This window comes from Neophocaena asiaeorientalis, unplaced genomic scaffold, assembly GCF_003031525.2.
Source record: "Neophocaena asiaeorientalis asiaeorientalis breed wild unplaced genomic scaffold, Neophocaena_asiaeorientalis_V1.1 scaffold170, whole genome shotgun sequence".
Taxonomy (NCBI): Eukaryota; Metazoa; Chordata; class Mammalia; order Artiodactyla; family Phocoenidae; genus Neophocaena; species Neophocaena asiaeorientalis.
The window spans coordinates 296,748-317,002 of NW_020172463.1; the positions used below are offsets into that span (position 1 = coordinate 296,748).

General features: G+C 39.7%; 1 protein-coding gene across 1 annotated transcript in view; it reads left to right on the top strand.

The window, feature by feature from the left end:
* The window catches only part of RELN (reelin), a 360,093-nt gene that overhangs the window by 293,407 nt on the left and 46,431 nt on the right, over positions 1–20,255 (top strand). Inside the window, exons 40-44 of the mRNA XM_024738082.1 lie at positions 4,406–4,626; positions 6,445–6,592; positions 8,860–9,118; positions 10,001–10,250; positions 14,224–14,392. Coding sequence (XP_024593850.1) covers positions 4,406–4,626; positions 6,445–6,592; positions 8,860–9,118; positions 10,001–10,250; positions 14,224–14,392 — 1,047 coding nt within the window. The remainder of the gene's footprint in view (positions 1–4,405; positions 4,627–6,444; positions 6,593–8,859; positions 9,119–10,000; positions 10,251–14,223; positions 14,393–20,255) is intronic.

Consider the following 20,255-nt stretch of genomic DNA (forward strand, 5'->3'; position numbering starts at 1 on the left):
CTGTGCTCCGCAACGGGACAGGCCACAGCAGGGAGGGGCCCGCATGCCGCAAAAAAAAAAAAAAAGTCTTCATTCTCTTTGAACATAAATCCATTCACTCCTCATCATATCATTAGCAAAATTTTTATAATTTGATTGCTAAATACTAATATTTTGTGTTATCAAGTAAGTAATTTATTAATTCTTACTATTACACCAGGATATTATTCTAATTATTCTATTAGAAAATCTAATTGTTTTTTAAAAACAAGCATTACTAAGCAAAACATCCTCAAGATTCTTTTCTTTTTTTTTTTTGCGGTATGCGGGCCTCTCACTGTTGTGGCCTCTTCCATTGCGGAGGACAGTCTCTAGAGCGCAGGCTCAGCAGCCATGGCTCACGGGCCCAGCCGCTCCGCGACATGTGGGATCTTCCCGGACTGGGGCACGAACCCGTGTCCCCTGCATCGGCAGGCGGACCCCCAACCACTGTGCCACCAGGGAAGCCCTTCTCCTCAAGATTCTTTAGAAGTGACAGCTGAGGAGGCAAGGAGAATCTCTGAAGACCAAGAATAAATAGAGCTGAAGACTCAGCCAGCACAACCGGAAAGCTGCTATTGGGGTGTTTGGGGGTGGGGTGTGAACTTGTCTATAGCAGAATTGAGCAGGGGGAAATAGCTTAGGAAAAATTTTTTATCCAAAATCAGTCGTGTTATTTAAGATCATATGTTGAGAGAAATATAAAGATGCTTACCGAAAAAGTGGAAGAACTTATTAGAAAAATACTGGGGAAGAGCATGGACTCCACTCAGGAAGTTTGGGGGCATCAGCAAAAGGAGTTCGTGATCCTCCTTTTTATCATGCTATGTTAACGTCAGTCAGCAAACTCCAGCTCTCATTTTCTGGAACTCTTAATTCTACATTTCTAGAAAAGAAAATCTGAGCAAATCAGCTACAGCCAGAAGGCCAAGCGTTGCAACAGAAACATAAATGCCAAAAATCTGTGCTTATGGGCAGTGCAGGCAGGGGAAAATGGCTGGATGAACAATCACTTCGGCTCCTTTGACCAATACCCATGATCATTATGGTACTGTGAAAAGCTCCAGGTTTCCTTTTTAGTGGACCGCTAATTTCTTCCAGTTGCTCAGCTGAGAATTAGATTAAATAGAAAACAACCCTAAAGATAGGGTGAAGGCCATGATTTTAGATTGTCTTAACAACTGAGACTTGCTTCCGCAAGTTCCCACATGAAAATAATCCGATTTAAAGGCATGTGATATACAGTCACTGCCAACCAGAGGTACTAAATGAAGCTACCCACCCCAGGACAATGCTCCAGGATCATGGAGCCTGCATCATTACCAGTTGGCTTTGTCCACCAGGCTGTGCTTACACATAAGGCATGGAGATGTAATCTGAACGAGAGAAATGCAGACAGCTGTACTTTCACCGACTGGTATATTGGGAGTCAGTTTAAAATATACCTCCTCTAATTATAAAGGTACAGAACTTAAACCATCATGTTATTTACATTTCCATGTGATTTTCATTTCTATGAAAGGAAAGTAAATCTGTTAAGGAGGCATGTCCACTCTCACAGTGGTGTAAACCTACCTTTCAAACTGCCTTCAACTGCTTCTGCAAAGAGAAGAATTTGCCTTAGAAGTGTTGTCTAGTCCTTGTTTCAGGAAAACAATTAGCACTCTTCTTAAGACCCACACAGGCATGAATTGCTGGAAGGCAAAAGTTAAATTTTCTCCAACTCAGTGAACCATTCCTTGGTTTGTATTCAGCATGGTACATAATAATGGCACAAGTGCTACATGCTAAAAAAAATATATTACCTATGTTTAAATTGCCTTTTTCTGTGCACTCACAGGACACTAGGTACCAAAAAACTATACTAAATGTTTCAGGTGCAGAAATGGCTGTTTCTTGCCTTTACATATAGTCAATTCACATTTGCAGCATAAGTATTGATCTTCCATCGAATTTTATTCACATCACCCTTGTGTCTTTTTCATTTAGAGTCTTTTTGTCTTTAAAACTTCCTAATTGCTTTTGCTTTATGCAGTTTCATAATGAGTCAACCAAAACCCCTATTTAATGAAGACACTGCTGTGTGCTTGAAATTTTAAGTTTACATTAAAAAAACAGATTCTTTTGGATACCACTGGCTTGGGAGAACAGATGCTGACATTCACCAGGGGGGGTGGCAGTGAGAAATTTTCAAAATAAGATTTCAGCAGACTGGGAACCACAGTGAAACCAGACCCTTCAGTCCATTCATCATAGTGCCTGCAGTTTCTGTGTCAAGACAGGTGAACAATAATAAATATCCAGCCAAGGTGGTTCATTTTTATTCAGAACATTTGAATAAATAAGAAGTTCAAACAAAATCGAGGTAGGCTCTGTTCAAAGGAAAACTCCAGCCGTTTCCCTCAGCTCAGCAGGCTGAAAGTTCAACAGGTAGGAAGTGCTTCTTGCCAAGACTAAACTCTGACAAGTACTAGAAAATAAAAGTTAATTATGAACTGGCATTTTGGGGGCAGCTTAATATAGTTGGAGTCTTGATATAAACAATGAAATTAGGGTTAAAATTATATGTGGGAACTTGACTCCATCTACTTTACTATCTGCTAAACTTTAGAAGTGTAGTAAATGCTTCTAATACTGACTTCTAATTTGTTTCTCAAATAAAAAGAACTATTCTGAATTTGGTTTCTATATAATTGAAAATTGGACAGATTCACAGGGTACAAATATGAGCGCACATGCCATCTCTATATCTAGCTCCTCTGAAATAAAGTCTGTTTTCTTTGAACTGAGTTTTGTACATAATAAAATATACTCAACTATTTCTGGCCTGCTACCTAAATATGTAGGTTATTTCTAAGGAGCTAACTTATCGTCAGCAATGTGATAGGACAATCATCTTTCAAGTAAAAAGGAAAACTGTGTTTCATTTAAAAAGAAATTAAGAGGACTTCCCTGGTGGCGCGGTGGTTGAGAGTCCGCCTGCTGATGCAGGGGACACGGGTTCGTGCCCCGGTCCGGGAGGATCCCTCATGCCGCGGAGCGGCTGGGCCCGTGAGCTATGGCCACTGAGCCTGCGCGTCCAGAGCCTGTGCTCCACAACGGGAGAGGCCACAACAGTGAGAGGCCCGTGTACCGCAAAAAAAAAAAAAAAGAAATTAAGAAATTAGAGACATTGAACTAAAAATAAATCTGACTCTGTCACTCCTCTCTTTAAAATAATCTTTTGGGACTTTCTGTTGCCAATAGGATAAAATCAAAAACACCCTAGTTTGGCTTTTAAGGCTTTCCATAACAAATGACATGCAAGAAACATTAATTGAGCATCTGCTATGTGTGAAACACTGTACTGGGCACCGTGAAAGAGTGCAAAAAAGAAAGAGGTATGAGCATTGGCCTCTAGGAGCTCATAGCCGATGAGGCAAATAGGTGTGCTTTTAAATACCTCCAGCTGTGATAACTATAATAATGGAAATTCCATCAGAATTATGGAAGAGAGAGAAATTAAAGGATGAGTTATTTACCATATGACCCAGCAAATCCACTATGATTCTACAAAAAAAAAATTGAAAACAGGTATTCAAACAAATACTTGTACACGAATATTCACAGAAGCACTATTCACAATAGCCAAAAGGTGGAAACAAAACAAATGTCCATCAATTGACGAATGGATAAATAAAGTTGATATCGCCATACAATTGAATATTATTCAGTCATAAAAAAGGATGAAATTCTGATACTTGCTACAACATGGATGAACCCTGAAAACATTATGATAAGTGACTAAAGCCAGACATTAAAACTCATATAGCATGTGATTCCATTTATATGGAATATCCCGAACAGGTAAATCCACAGAGACAGGAAGCAGATTAGTGGTTGCCAGGGGCTGGGTGTAGGGGAGAATACTTAATGGGCACAGGGTTTCCTTTGGGGTGATGAAAGTGTCTTGGAACTTGATAGAGGTGATAGCTGGCTAACACTGTGGAGGTACTAAACACCACCAAAATGTACACTTTAAATGGTTAATTATTACTTTTATACTTTGCGAATTTTACCTCCATTAAGAAAAGATTAGTTATGTAGAACATAGACAGTATTTAATGGAAAAATCCTTACCAAGAAAAGTCAATATTGAAAAAGGTGGAAGCTCAAGTGGAATTTTGACATAGTGATAGGATTGGGAAAGGCTTATAGAAAGCAGGAACTTTATTGGCAAAATCCTGGAGTTTGAGGAATGGAGTTTATGGTCCTGAAATGTTGAACCATGTTTTGTACTTCTTGAGTGTGGTGCAGAGGTAGTAACTGCCCACTGCTCATTGATCAGATGTGCTTACTTACATTAATGTGTTGATTAGATTTTGAAGGGCTTGTATCTCTTTTCCAGATCTGTGCGTTTCAGATGGTACCAAGGATTTTATCCTGCTGGCTCTCAGCCAGTGACATGGGCCATTGATAATGTTTATATCGGTCCCCAATGTGAAGAGATGTGTAACGGACACGGGAGTTGTATCAATGGAACCAAGTGTATATGTGATCCTGGCTACTCAGGTCCAACCTGTAAAATAAGCACCAAAAATCCTGATTTTCTCAAGGATGATTTTGAAGGTAATTTCTTCATATAAAATCTGTGTAGCTTTGTGAAAGAACGTATACATTAAGCACAATTTGTAATGTAGAAGTAATCATTAAGTTCTACTCTGATATTTCATTATTTATCATTACGTTTGGGACCACCCAAGCCTTCATTTAGTTCTGAATTTCACAGGGTTCCATTCTTGAAACAATGGTCAGTGAGAGTGAATAAGACTGTAATTGAGAAGAACTAAGGCTATTTTAGCCATTTTTTTCTATCACATGTAATTTCTGATCAATGATAATTTTGGAAATGCCTATAGAGGGTTAATCTTGGGTAGAAGGAGCAAGTTTCCAGAAATATAAATTCTTGTCATTGCTTTATCACCAACTCATTATGCAGCCTTTTGTCACTTTATGCACCTCAGTTATACCTAGAATCTAATGTCATTATGTATGAAGATATGTGACAAAGTAGAAAAATGTATGTGCTCTAATGATTGAAATTATTCACAGTTAATTGTATATCTATTGGATATGCTTTCTGATAATACTGGAAAAACATTCTCACAAGAGAAAGTCTTAAATAAATGTAATAGCTATCTCTGTTAGGATAGTGAGATTAATAGATTTTTTCTGGGCTTCCCTGGTGGCACAGTGGTTGAGAGTCCGCCTGCCGATGCAGGGGACACGGGTTCATGCCCCAGTCCGGGAGGATCCCATATGCCGCGGAGCAGCTAGGCCCGTGGGCCATGGCTGGTGAGCCTGCGCGTCCGGAGCCTGTGCTTCATGACAGGAGAGGCCGCAACTGTGAGAGGCCCATGTAATGCAAAAAAAAAGATTTTTTCTTTTTCCCTAGTTGTCTGTAAATTTTTTATAATATATCTATGGTTTTAAGGTATATTTTAGAATTAGGTTTAGGTATATCAATACTATGGAATATTATTCAGCCATAAAAAGGAATGAAATACCAATACATACTATAATATAGATGAACCTTGAAAACATTATACTAAGAGAAAGAAGTCAGACACAAAAGGCCACATGTCATGATTCCATTTTTATGAAACACAAAATGGGCAAATCCATAGAGACAGAAAGATTAGTGGTTACCAGGGTCTGGGTGAGGGGGAAATGGGCAGTAACTGCTTAATGGGTACAAGGTTTTCTTTATGGTGATGAAAAAATTCTTGGAGCTAGTTAGCCCAACACAACGTGGTTTTACAACATTGTGAATGTATTGAAAGCCATTGAATCATTAACTTTAAAATAGTAAAAAGGGCAAAATTTATGTCATATGCATTTTACCACAATCAAAAAAGTAAATTAGATCTAAGGTGAATATCTAAAGAGATTGGCAAGCTGGTTTTGAAAGACATTATTTAATAGGAAATATTAAATTATACTGAAATTTCTCCCATTAAATTTGTGTTTTTTTAAATATTATATAACACTGGCCTGATACTGTCCTCTCAGTAGCAAGGACACAGTAAAGAGGCTGGTGGAAAGGTCTCATTACTCTTTTTAAATTTTGGGCTGAACCACTCTGACTAGCCAGTGTCTTTTTTTGCAGTGCAGAGGAGCAGAAGGAGGGAACAATTTGGCTGGACCGTAGATACTCAGGAAAAGGCCTCCTCCTTCTGTCATGTGGACCCTTAAATCATACAGCCAAGGTTAAACAGTTCAGACAAGCTAAAATGTTGAAGAGACTTCTTATCCCCAAAATATATGACTTCAATATTCATGACTTCATATTTTAAAACTGCACAAAGCACTTACTAAATTCCTTTAAAAAAAATAATATGACTGTATTTGGGGTCATAGGTAAACCACATTTTCCACTTTTTTCAGGTCAGCTAGAATCTGATAGATTCTTATTAATGAGTGGTGGAAAGCCATCTCGGAAGTGTGGAATCCTTTCCAGTGGAAACAACCTCTTTTTCAATGAAGATGGCTTACGCATGTTGATGACACGAGATCTGGATTTATCGCATGCTAGGTAATCATTTTTAAATGCTGTTGAAGAGCCACCTGGTAATATAAAGTAGCAGAACATAATCAAATCAGAAAGAAACAGAGATCTCAAGGACAAGGCCTTCCATTGTAAATGCTGAGCTTCTCTCTTGTCAAAGACTCCATTAAGACACAATTTATATAATTTCCATTCTAAAACTGAGAGAGATTTGAACAATAACTGGATCAGAAATGAAACACAGCTAAACGGACAGAGGTTTATACCTGGTCTTCTACATGGTGGATGACCAGGAAATGACAACATTTAACTCACTTTAACTTCAAGAAAGTAATGTTACATCTTCTTTATCCACCTTCTACAGAATACATTTCATTAGCACTTGGACTATGTAGAATTTCTTTACCATTCTTAGGAGAAAGCTTAATTGAAATACAATACATGCACAAATTATTCACAGTTAATTTTATATCCATTAGCAATTTAAGAACATCTAAAGTGTAGCCTTATTGTTTATAAGCGTTTCTTTCCAATGATTTGCTCATACATTCAAAGCACTCATTTTCTAAAGTGAGCACAGTCACTCAGAAACAAACATTTTAAACTGGCTCAGAGGATTATGTCCTGTCAAGATGTGTATCCCTTGATCATTTGATGAGCCAAAAACTTAGCCAGTAAAATAGAAAATACAGTTTAACATGTATAAAATGGAACCCTGACCTATTTTTGCCAGTGAACAAAGAAATCATGTTTCATCTTTTGAAACATTTCAGAGTATCTTAACATACACTGAAACATATTTATCCTCTTCTTCCTCCTAAATCTTTCATTTATTGAATTATAAATTTGATCATGCTTCATAGAGAATACAACTCTTATCTATGAGATAATAATTTTACAGTTATAGAAAGCAAGATTTTATTTATCTCCATCCTATTTTAATGCACGTAGTTTGTTTCTCTTTATTTAAGATTTATCATTGGCAGCTGAGTTCTCTAATTTAGAAATTATTAGATTTTTCCAAATAATTCTAACATGGTTTATCTACAAATTAATATAAACATTCTCCCAATACAAGTAGACAATGTGCTAAAAGTATTTCTCTGTAAGTGATTATTGTTTTTATAGATATAAACTTCACAAGGCACTAACCATGTATTTTTGTCATTAATCCAATGTTAAAAGCTCCATTATTTATCTCATCTCAGTCGCATGCTGTATAAGATTTGCATATATTGACCTCCATATAAAATCCCAATTTTCTCAGGGTTATAAGGTAAATGAATGCCCAGTTAGTGGAGATGGGGGAGGGGAGGAACCCATGAAGAGTGCATGATTTTATATATGGAACTGCTAACTTTTATTGTAAGCCCCAATATATTTCATATGTTTGACATGCATCCATAATTGGGTATGTGTGTTGGGTTGCATGTGAAATTCATTCTGCATTACCAGCTAGCACAGCGGCCAGACCAGGCACCAGCAGCTTGCCTGCCAAAGATAACATGTGAGCTGGTTTTCATTGGCACCCCAGCTGGTTGCTGCCACTCTGTCCACCTCCCTGCCAGCTGGGAAGATTGCCACTGGCTGACTGCCACAGTTCTCGATGGCCAGTATCATCCATCCCAGACCCAGCAACAGTCAGAGCCTGGCACAGCCCACCACCACCACCACCACCCCACACTCATGCCCTCCTGCCCCTGGCGCAAAAGACAGAAAAGAGGCTCAGGTTCGACACACCCCTTGCAAAAGATGCCTGGCCTCTCACAGGGAGGTGCTACAACTGGTGAATTTAAATGTGTCTCACAAAACCAACAATATGAGATCTGGAAAACTACTGGTAGAACCAGGGAATGGATGATTTTGCCAATAAACAGCATAAACAACATTGATTACACTCTTCCAGTTTCAGGTACTAAGGACAAGGATACGAATTTATCTTGAATAGATAGCAATAGACACTCCCAAACTTGGACAGCCTTTGGACCCCTCCCATCTTCTTATAGAATAGCCAGAGGGTGCAGTGAATGCTCACTTCCCTCAGACTCTCCCCTCTGGAGGAGTGCCAAATATAAATATGGGTACAGAATACCCTTTTTCAGACTTCACATTTTATTAACTCCCTTTCACATTAAAAAGGGAAGTCAGGCTTTGAAACAATTGCTTCGGACTTCGTTAAATCATGATATTCGTTAAAGCTATGCATTCCCCCTATTATCCTGTGCACTTGTCTTTTGTTAATGGTGTGAATTTTCACTCAAGTAAAAGTCTACAGTAGATTTTACTCGCATCAGATTTGTGCAGTTCTTCATGAGACTGGGATGTGGTAAAGGTGTTCCAGACCCCAGGAGCCAACCTGTGCTTCTACAATATTCTCTCAATGGTGGCCTCTCGTGGAGTCTCCTTCAAGAGTTCCTTTTCAGCAACTCCAGCAATGTGGGCAGGTACATAGCCCTGGAGATACCTTTGAAAGCCCGTTCTGCTTCTACACGTCTCCGCTGGTGGCAACCATCTGAAAATGGGCACTTCTACAGTCCCTGGGTAATTGACCAGGTCAGTCCCTTCAGGATTAACTGTTACAATGTTGTCACTTGAGCTAAATATGGCTTTAGAAAGCAGTTAGTCCAACCCCTCGCTCAGTAGAGGAAGCCCAGTACCCACAGTTGGGTGACTTACCCAAGAGCACACGGCTAGATTAGATGTGGCATTTAGGTTCCTTTCATTCTCTATTCCTTCAACTGCCTGAGCCTATAAAAACAAACGATGCAACAGAAGGCCCAGGTTCTGCTCATAAGAGGATTCTGCCATATGGATAGAGGGACCTTATCAAGCGTGATACAAGGCTATAATTCTCTGAAAAAGAAAATGTGCAAATTAGCATTGGTGCCACATGCAGTAGTTGCCCAATCCTCTTTCCTAGCCTTTAAAGAAAAAATAAATAAATCTCCCTAACATCCTTATGGACAGTTCTAAAGGACCTTCATACATAATAATACGCATATCAAATAGAACTCAAAGAACCTGTTAACAGAAGGTAGAATCCATGCAAAGAATTGGAACTGAAATGCCTTAGGGTACAACTGTCCTTAAATAGAATTTTTTTTTTTTTTTTAAATAGAATTTTTACATGGAAAATAATGTAAGCCAAACATTGCGTTCCCAGCTTGGGTACGTGTAGTTTCCAAAGGCACAATTTGGCCCATGAAGGCTGTGAATGGTTTTGTCAGTCTTTCGATTTGTTTCTGTAGCTTTTTGCCAGGTGGGCAAACAGACCACAGAAACAGGAGCATGCTGAAAGGCCCTCTAACATTAAGCTTGCTGTATAACGCCAGTTCTGAGCGATCTGACAGATAAAAACAAACAAACAAAAAGAAATGAACTTTCTCCTATCTCAAAACCAAACTGAAAAGTTGTGTTTTAAAAAATATATTTCAGATTCTTATTGGAGGAAATATTTCTGGTAATACGGTCTTGGAGGATGATTTCACAACTCTGGACAGTAGGAAATGGCTGCTTCACCCCGGAGGCACCAAGATGCCTGTGTGTGGCTCTACTGGTGATGCCCTAGTCTTCATCGAAAAGGCCAGCACCCGTTATGTGGTCACCACAGACATTGCTGTGAATGAGGATTCATTCCTACAGATAGATTTTGCCGCCTCCTGCTCGGTCACAGACTCTTGTTATGGTAAGTATTCCCTTTCCAGGTAGAGGGACAGAGAAGTGTAAATGGGCATCCAAGGCTGCCTCTGTCAAAGGACTATACTACACCTCCAAGAAGTCTGTAAGTAAAACACAAGTGTGCTTTCGGTCAAAACCTAACTGCATTCTTGAAAATGCTGTGTGTAAATTGAGTTTTAGACGTTTATTTTTTAAAACCTCAGAATGTGAGCTTATTTTTAAGCATATGTCCATGAAGACTTCTTTTATAAACAATAGCCCCCAATTTATCTCTGTTTATAAATCTAGATTTTTTAAGGATCATATTTACAGAATAAAGGGTTCTCGTCATATAGAGAATGTCAGAATAAGCGATAGGATTTACACATACATTTGTATTTACATGGGTTTTAATTCATAGGGCTTTAGATTAGTCCAGTTATTGTCTCCTTTCCATCTCCCAGGAATCATGAAATTTTGTTGTTCCTATTTTGTCTGATACTTTCTGCCACCGTGGGTCATAGCATATTCTAAATCACCGTGATTGTGACCAGTTTGCATCTTCTAGGTTATGCGTACCTTACACACGCGTGCGCGCGCATGCACACACACACAGAGACACACACACACGAGCCTATCTTAGGAGCTATAAAAACTGACATCTCTGCATACTTGGACCCTTCACTGGAATTTGCAGATCTGTCAGGATTCTGGGGACCTTCGGGTCTTTCACCACCCAGTATCACTATTCTTCCAAGAGATCCAAACTAGAATGTTCACACTAGAATGTTTTAGATTCTTGCGGTCCAAAATCTGGAGAACTTGGTTACTTCCAAGGTCCTGCAAAATCCAGATTTTTCATATTTCCATTAGTCTGAATTTAATGGACAGGTCTAAGAAGGAAGCCCAGAAGAACTCTTTCTACTTCAGACTCAATCAGTCAACACTAAACTAGTCAGTAAAGGTGGAACTTGGAAAAGTATAAGGTACACAGCCTGTCTTCACTAGGTACAGTCTAGTTGAGGGGATACTTCAGAAAGTGAGTCCAATAAATGACTAAATCCAGTGCTGTATGGAGTGGTACTAATGCAAAATGTAATGAGAGTTCAGCCGAGGAAGAGATAACCAATGGATGGCCAGTCCAAGAAGTTTGGGAAGATTTCACAAAGAAGCTAAGTCCCAAGTGGGCATTGATGGTTGGAGTGAATCTGAAGGGTGAATGGGGAAGAGAGGACACCCCAGGCTGGGCTGGCAGCATAAAGCGGGGATTCTCCTGGTCCATGGGTAAACCATGAGCAGACCAGCCTGAACAGATAATATCTGCATCCAACGGAGGAGAGTAGAGTGCTAATTTTGAAAATAGATAGGGACTTCAGGGTCCTAGACACCCACTCCTTCATTAGCATAGGAAGTCAGCTAGAGACCAGGGAGGTGAGTTATGACATGGTCAGCATGCAGCAGAACCAGGACTGAAACTCTGCCTTCATAAGCCCAGTCACATGTGCTTTCTTCTGTAGGCTGGGTAAACCTCTTGAAAAGATGGAACTGAATAAAAAAATGAAAGAGGAAAGTGGCCAAGAAGAGTTGGCAGCAAATTAAGAAGGGCATTAAAAGGCAGGCACAGGAATTTGTGCTTGACAAGGTCATGAATAAGAGGGCACAGGGCTTCCCTGGTGGCGCAGTGGTTGAGAGTCTGCCTGCCGATGCAGGGAACACGGGTTCGTGCCCCGGTCCGGGAAGATCCCACATGCCGCGGAGCGTCTGGGCCCATGAGCCATGGCCGCTGAGCCTGCACGTCCGGAGCCTGTGCTCCGCAACAGGAGAGGCCACAACAGTGAGAGGCCCGCGTACCGCGAAAAAAAAAAAAAAGAGGGCACAAGTGCAGGGGAGTGGCATGGTGGGTTTTAGGGAGATTAGCCCAGGAGCCAATGAAGGTGGGTAGAGAAGAATCCCAACAAAAAAGTGTCAGTGGTTGTCTCTGTAGGAAGTGATGAAAACCTGAATTACGTGGCATGAAGAGAAAGGGCATGGATAAAACTAGTATGAGACACTGCAAACCAAAAGGAAAGAAGCAGCAAACCTCAAAACCAGGTGACATGTTGAACATAGAGGGTAAAGAAGAAAGGAGTAAAATTTCTAAAATAATTTCTAAATTCTGAACCCAGAAAACTAGTGCAAAAGCATTGTCACTGATAGCATTTGGTAGTTAAGAAGAGATGTTTATTTATGAGGGACAATGATGAATCTTTCTCTAGTTCGGTGAAAACAGTTTTAAGTGGTGGTATCCGTTAGTGCGGAGGGCTTGCAGTGTAGAAAGCAGGAACTTTGTACTGTGCATCACGGTATGCCAGCATCCAGGACAATGCCAGGCTGAATAAACATTTGCTGAATGAATAAAATCAATTTTGAGATGTAAAATTGGGAGATTTGGGCACAGAGATAACAGTTGAAGCCCAAGGAAGATAGGTGTAGAATAGAAGGCCAGAAATGGAGTCTGGAAAGATGCCCATAGCTGGGCTAGTTAGCACAGAAGTCAGAGGGAGATAAGACAGGAGATTCAGAATAATGTCCTTTAAACGAAAGGAAAGTTTCAAGAACCAGGGAGTCATCAATAATGTCCAAGGCTGTAGGGAGGGCAAGAACAATGAAGACTGAGACAGGCCATTGTATTTAACTAGAAAAGGCCACCAGGAAACTTAGGCCACCAGGACCAGTGAGTGGTCCCACGCTGGCTGCATGGGAGAATCCCCTGGGAAACTTAAAAGCTCCCAGCACCTTGGCCTGCCCCACAAGAGTGAAATCCCAATCTCTGCAGGTGGGACTTTGGCATCAGTAGTTTCTAAAGGTACCCAGGCGATTTCAGTGTGCAGCCAAGACTGAGAATCATGGTCTTAGGAAATTTCAGTCGGGAGGTATGGGCTGAAGTAGTTTATAAAGTCTTAAGAAGGGACCAGAGAGAGAAATATAAAACATAGCATATAGGTTGAATGTTTTGGAAGAAGAGAAAGGAAAGAAAGAAATCTCTTTCCATAAGACCCACAGCCTGACTTCCTGCTTTGGCACGAACTACATGGCCTTCAGCTCCCTCTTTATGCTTCTCTGATTTCCCAGTATATTCCATAACACAGCAAAGCAGGATATATAAGCAAAAGAGATTTGTCAATTTCTTTCTTTTTTTTTTTTTTTGGCGGTACATGGGCCTCTCACTGTTGTGGCCTCTTCCATTGCGGAGCACAGGCTCCGGATGCACAGGCTCAGTGGCCATGGCTCACAGGCCCAGCCGCTCCACGGCATGTGGGATGTGGGATCTTTCCGGACCGGGGCACGAACCCATGTCCCCTGCATTGGCAGGCGGACTCTCAACCACTGCGCCACCAGGGAAGCCCGATTTGTCAATTTCTTAGGAGTTTCACTTATACCAGAGAAAGTTTGGCATAAGTTGGTCAGGATCCCTATAGAATGCTTAAATTTTGAGAAGGCTGCTCAATATTTTTAACTATTTAAAAAGTAGTCATTATAACATATGGTTATTACGTTCTGTATTTGTATGTTAACCTTTAAATAAACAGACAAAATATAGTTATTATAATACATAAATTATATCTAATTTATATAATGTATTTATACAATATATATCCTATAACTATTAGATTAAATAATAAATATATATAAATTATAACTATTATTATTATTGCTTTAACTGCATGTGAAGCAATAGATTTGTTAGAATTGTTCTGAAAATTTCACAATTAAAGAAGTGATTCAGGAAAATTTACTTTATGTTTCACTTGATCATATCCCCTTAACAGAAAAATTATTTTAATATGGAAAGTTAAAAATAATCACTAGTAATATACAGAGGAAAAAATAAAACCAGGAAATACATTTGGGGAAAATCAAATGATATTTGATTGAAATTAAAACATATGAAAACATAAGTAATTATGGTTCCTGGATCTGCAGATATGTATTTCTAACCAGAATAATGCTTCCTGTTTCAGCTATTGAGTTGGAATACTCAGTAGACCTTGGATTGTCATGGCACCCATTGGTAAGGGACTGTTTGCCTACCAATGTTGAATGCAATCGCTATCACCTGCAGCGGATCTTGGTGTCAGATACTTTCAACAAATGGACCAGAATTACTCTGCCTCTCCCACCTTACACCAGGTATGGATGTTTCTGCATGTAGTGAACCCGAATGTGATATAATTTGGCATGTCCAATTTCAGCACAGTAAGTTTAAATTAGTTACATGAGATTTTGTTACTTGTTGATGATATTGCTATACATGAATTATTAAAGCGACCTTAATACGTAAAAAAGAAACCAGTTTTTGTGGTGACATTGTCCTGTGTTTTCCCTAAATCCAGGCCTTTTCTGACTTTTAACTCTAAAATTTTTTTAAATGACATATGAAAGGAAACAGTGGCCAGCTCAGTGAGCTTCTCCAACTTAAGTCACTAGGCCAAGAACAAGTCTTAATGGATTTAAATGGAGTCTATTTTCTGTCAGTCAGACTATTGTAAATATAGCAGTGAGTGGTATCATATAAACGGATGTAGCATAAAAATGTGTATTAAAATTACTGTCTGCTTTTGAAATTTTATTTTGAACAGTATCTTGAGAATTATCACCTGGAATGTTCTTTTATGTGAGAAACAATTGTAAATGCTCCTTCATTGTGTCTTTAAGAAATGACAGTGTCTTAATAAAACTGCCTGGTAGATGCTGGTAGAGAAGTTAAGTCTAAACTATCTGTGTATTTGCGCTCCTGCTTGAGTAGAGCAGAGAACTCACCTTGCCTAGTGGGATAGTGTTACATGCCTCTCTCTCTTTTCACCATCTAAGTAGAAAATGGTAATCAGTTGCTGCCGTTAAGAAAGAAGCAAAGCCAGCAATGCCGTCTGTGGAACAGGAGTTATAGTTTGGGCTCATTATTGTTCTCTCACCTCCGCACAAATGAAGAATGAATAAATCTTCCTAGCAAATGATCGTAAAATTCAGCCATTCATCTAGGACTTAACTTCTCCTGGGATTATCATAAATGGGATGGGTTCACTTACTAACAGCCTAGGGCTCCTGTACAATTGCTGGCTCAGGGGTGCAAGACTATATCAACTGTCAGCAGAGTTGCCAAGTTTAAATGAGATACGTGAGATTTTGTTGCTCGTTAAAGGTATTGCCATGCATGAATTATTAAGGCGATCTTAATAAGTAAAATAGAAAAAAAAAACTCTATTAAGGTGGTAGTCTTTTAAGTCATTATGAATTCTGTGAATTATTACCCAGCCACATGGTAGCATTTTGCAAACAAACGACATTCTAAGATATACTCCTGCTCGTTATTATGCCCTTGAGTCTTTTACTCAAGAAAAATAATTAATCCTCATCTTTTAATCTATCTTTTGTCTCTTACACATACCCATAAAAATTTTGACCCTTTCAAATGATATTTTAAAAATTTGATGAGCATGCATTTCATCTTGTAATCATATTGAAAATATGCAGTTTGTTTATTATATTACCCTCAAAGTTCATGTTGTACAATGGTCTTAAAGGCAACACTGCTTTATAACAAGGCCCTTTGGGTAATTCAGAAAGAAACGAGCATGGCTGGAACCCAAGCCAGACCCTCTTCTAACTGTGCTTTGCCATGCGCCAAAGATCATTAGAACAATGTACCAGACTCAGAGCATTTTGCCTCAAACTCAAGATAGCTAATCTATACTATATCTGCTCTTTTATCCAGTTGCTTTTTAAATGCGGTGCTTCCTTATTCTGAGTTGAACTTACTGCCTCAACATCTGCAAAATACTGGGACATCAGTGTTTATGTCATCTGCCAGGACAGAATTGAGGGTTTTAGTTTGTAGTTCTTCACTATAAACAAACATGATGCTGACAACTTAAAGCTATGAGCTAAGTAGGAATTAGGAGTGACTGTGACAATGTGCCAATTGCAGTTTGTCCACCCACTTATCATGTGACCACAGAGCTAGGCTCCCAGTATTGTTGGCACAGTGGTGGAAACAGTCAACTGAGGTTGGGTGTCCACAAATTGACATCAAACCATTAACCAAACTGAAATGACTAGTAGTCATCAGTAGTGATTATTCATGCATTAAGCCGTTCATTAAACAAGTATTTTTTAAGTATTTCATTATTACCTAGGTCCGTGTGAGAGGCTGAACTTAGCCCCGCCTCAAGGAAATTTTTGTCTAGTGCGAGAAAGAGGTATTAACCAGAAATCACTAGTAATCAGAGAAGTAAATATGAAATTCAACTCTGATAAGTGATGGAGGATACTTGCATGGTGCTAAGAGATTATACATCATAGAGAGATTTGCCTTGGTCAAGAAGGTCAAGGAACACTTTCTTGAGAAAATAATTGTAGTGTGATGTGAAGGAAGGATACGAGTTAACTAGGAGAAGGGTAAGGGGAAGGGTGTTCCAGGTAAAGATAACACCCTGTAGTAGGAGGAAGCAGGCATATTTGAGATGCTGATAGAATGGATCAGACACCAAGAGAGAAAGTGGAGTGAGGTGTAAGTGGTGTCAGACCATGGAGAGTCGGTCATACTAAAGATTTAGGGGTTTGTTGGACTTCCCTGGTGGTGCAGTGGTTAAGAATCCACCTGCCAATGCAGGGGACATAGTTTCGAGCCCAGGAAGATCCCACATGCCGTGGAGCAGCTAAGCCTGTGTGCCACAACTACTGAGCCTGCTCTCTAGAGCCCGTGAGGCACAAACAAAGGAAGCCTGCGCACCTAGAGCCCGTGCTCTGCAGCAAGAGAAGCCACTGCAATGAGAAGCCCGCGCACCACAAGGAAGAGTAGACACCGCTCGCCACAACTAGAGAAAGCCCGTGTGCAGCAACGAAGATACAATACAGCCAAAAATCAATTAATTAATTTAAAAAAAAATTTAGGGGTTTGTTATATGGATGCTGGAAGCCTGCTAAAATGCTTGGGGATGAGGAGACATGATCAGATTTGAATTCAGAAAAGCTTATTCTAACTGGAGAACAAATTGGGGAGGATAAGAGTAGATGTAAGGAGGCCCTTAAAGAGATAGTGACTGCTGGTAGCTTAGACTAAGATGTGGCAGACATGAAGAGAAGTGAAGAAGTTCAAGAGAAATGGAGGCAATAAAATTGAGCTTAATGATGAAATGCATGTGGGACAGTGAAGGAAGGGGCAATGTTGAAGATGACTCCCTGGTCTCTGAGTTGCAAAACTGAACGGATGCTGGTGCTTTTCATCAGGAAAGCACCAGTGAGACTAAATACAAGATACGTCACACTGTGCTCCAGACATTGCTCTGTTGAAACCTAAATAAATTGGGGTAGATAGAATCGTAGCCTCTAATCCTCCCCATTTACACTGGTGAAGTTAGATCTTCGTGAAAGAAAGAAAGAAAGAAAAGAAAAAGACCAGAAAGTATTGCAGTTTAGTGGAGGGCTCCCACTTTTCAGCCCTGTGAGCTTCTAAGCAAGTCATTTCACGTCCCTAAGCTTAAGTTTCCTTATCTGAAAAATGAAGATATTTTTTACCATATAAAAAGCTAATCAATGTGCCTGGAAGTGTTTGGGACATTGTAAACATTTACTGAAATGTAAGTCGTTTTTACTTTTATGAGTTAACTACATAATCACATTTGTTAACCGTAGCTCGAGTGTATTACCAGACTTCAGTCAGACTAAGAAGTCGTCCTCAGTTAACTTAACAAGAGTGAGCCCATAGTAATGGTAGGACGCTATCTTAAGTTTCTGCCCTGGAGGAGGTTACAATCTGATTATGGGAAAATAAACAACTTAAAAATAATACATGCTGAGTAAAATTTAGAGCTTCACTGAGGAATGGGCTGGAAATGCTGTAGGTATTGAGAGATGGGAGACAGTGCTGAATGCCAGAGTTAGGGATTCGGGAAAAGATGGACCCTGGCCTCAAAGGATGGCTAGGACTTAGGTGGGTAAGGAAAAGAACATCCTAAATTAGGGGAACAACGTGAACAGGGCATGTGAGTCTGGGAGAAGCACAGAGGTTGCTGGTTAAAGAGGGAGCTCGTATCTGTAAGTTATGGGAAGTTGTTTGTTAGCAGAGTTGGGGTAATTTATAGTAAGCATTGAAGCAAGGCAAAGGGGTTTAGACTTGTAGGGAAAATGAACTATGGTGAGTTTTGAGCTGAGACTAATTCTTCCAAGAAAAAAAAATTGGGAGAAAAGAGAGACTCAAGTAGGAGAAAGACAAAGGCATTGTGATAATGACTGTACATAGTAACAAGGATCTGGGGTACAGCTAACATGAGGGGGATGAAGTAGATATTATAGGACATTTCAGAGAAAGAATTGATAAAACTGTCACTAACTTCTTCTCCCTTGCACACATCAAAAGATGACTTTAAAGTTTGAAGCCTGAGAAAGTGGTGAGAAGAAGAGAGGAGTGAGCTGAAGCTGATTCCAGGAGGGACAGTACAGCAGATTTAATCAAAAGATGCTGAATTAAATGTGATGGAAATATCCTTTTGACAGAGCTATGAAGACTGGAGCCCAGGGGAAGATAATAAACCTTGAAGGCGTGAACATAGAGGTCATAGGCAATGCTATAAAACTGCAGCAGCTCTCCAGAGGAGAGCATTTAAAAAGAAAGGATCCCTAAATTTAATAGCAGAATGAGTGGAAATAGCTATTAGAGGAACCAGGAGGATGCAGTCAAGGAGGAAGGAGAATCAGAATAAAGTGGTATCCAAAAGCCAAGTGAAAATAGAATATCAAGCAGGGATAGATCAAATCAGTGACAAATGCTACATAGAGTCAAGAAGAAGAAAGTTTCACAATAAATTTACTAGAGTTTTCAATAAGGAGATAGTCAATGACCTTCAAAAGAACAGTTTCAGTGAGATACTGGAAATAAATACAGCTTGTCTGGTGCCAGAGCCCATGGGCTTAACCACTGTATTAGTACTACATCTTTATTGCTTGCCTAAGAGATATGGTCCAAGAAGAAATAGAAAGGGAGGATGCCAGGCGTTCTTGAGAAAGGCTGAAAAAAATAGGAAGATGCCAAAATCAATTTCATAGCCCCTACTCTGAATATGCCTCCTTCTCCTCCTTTACTAACCCCAGACCTAAAAATAAAAGGTGACTCAAGTGGCATCGTTCTTGAAATGTCACCTGAGAACCAGAGTGAGTCAGTGGAAGGGCAGGTAACCCAAATCCACCAAGAAAGATGGGGTGTGGGAGCTGCCACTGGAAGGCTCAGGTGTGACTTGGCTATTTAAAGTCACAGTTTGAAAATGATCCATTCTCTTCTACTGGCCCTAATGACCTGGCTGATACCACTGTCTTTAAAGATTAACTACTACACTTTGGAAGCCAGGTGGTTTTAGCCGCAGCACAGAAGCTATTCCATGTGTGCAGGAAGTTTAAAGGAATGGTGATAAGCTCAAGAAGGGGGAAAAAGATTGTGGAAGGACTGGAGTGATGGAATGGGGTTGGAGGAGTCTGTACCTTTTGGCAGGTAAACAAATTTAGAGTAGGAGGATATTTTTCAATGATATTCCCAACTACTGTAACTGCAAATAAAAGGTCTTATTCTAAGAAAACCAAATAATTAAACATAATATTTATTGGGTTAATCATGGAGAAATAGTCAAGGGAATTACAAGTTCTTTTATTTTTAGCCATTTATTTAATTAACAAAAGGAGAGAAAGAAAAACACATTCCAAAGTTAAAATGCTGGTGAATGACAGAAAATTCACACTGAATCACCAGCTTCTATGTTGTATAATGTTGTCTTTTTTTTTTAACATCTTTATTGAAGGATAATTGCTTTACAATGTTGTGTTAGCTTCTGCTGTATAACAAAGTGAATCAGCTATACATATACATATATCTCCATATACCCTCCCTCTTGCGTCTCCCTCCCACCCTCCCTATCCCACCCCTCTAGGTGGTCCCAAAGCACCGAGCTGATCTCCCTGTGCTATGCAGCTACATCCCACTAGCTATCTGTTTTACATTTGGTAGTGT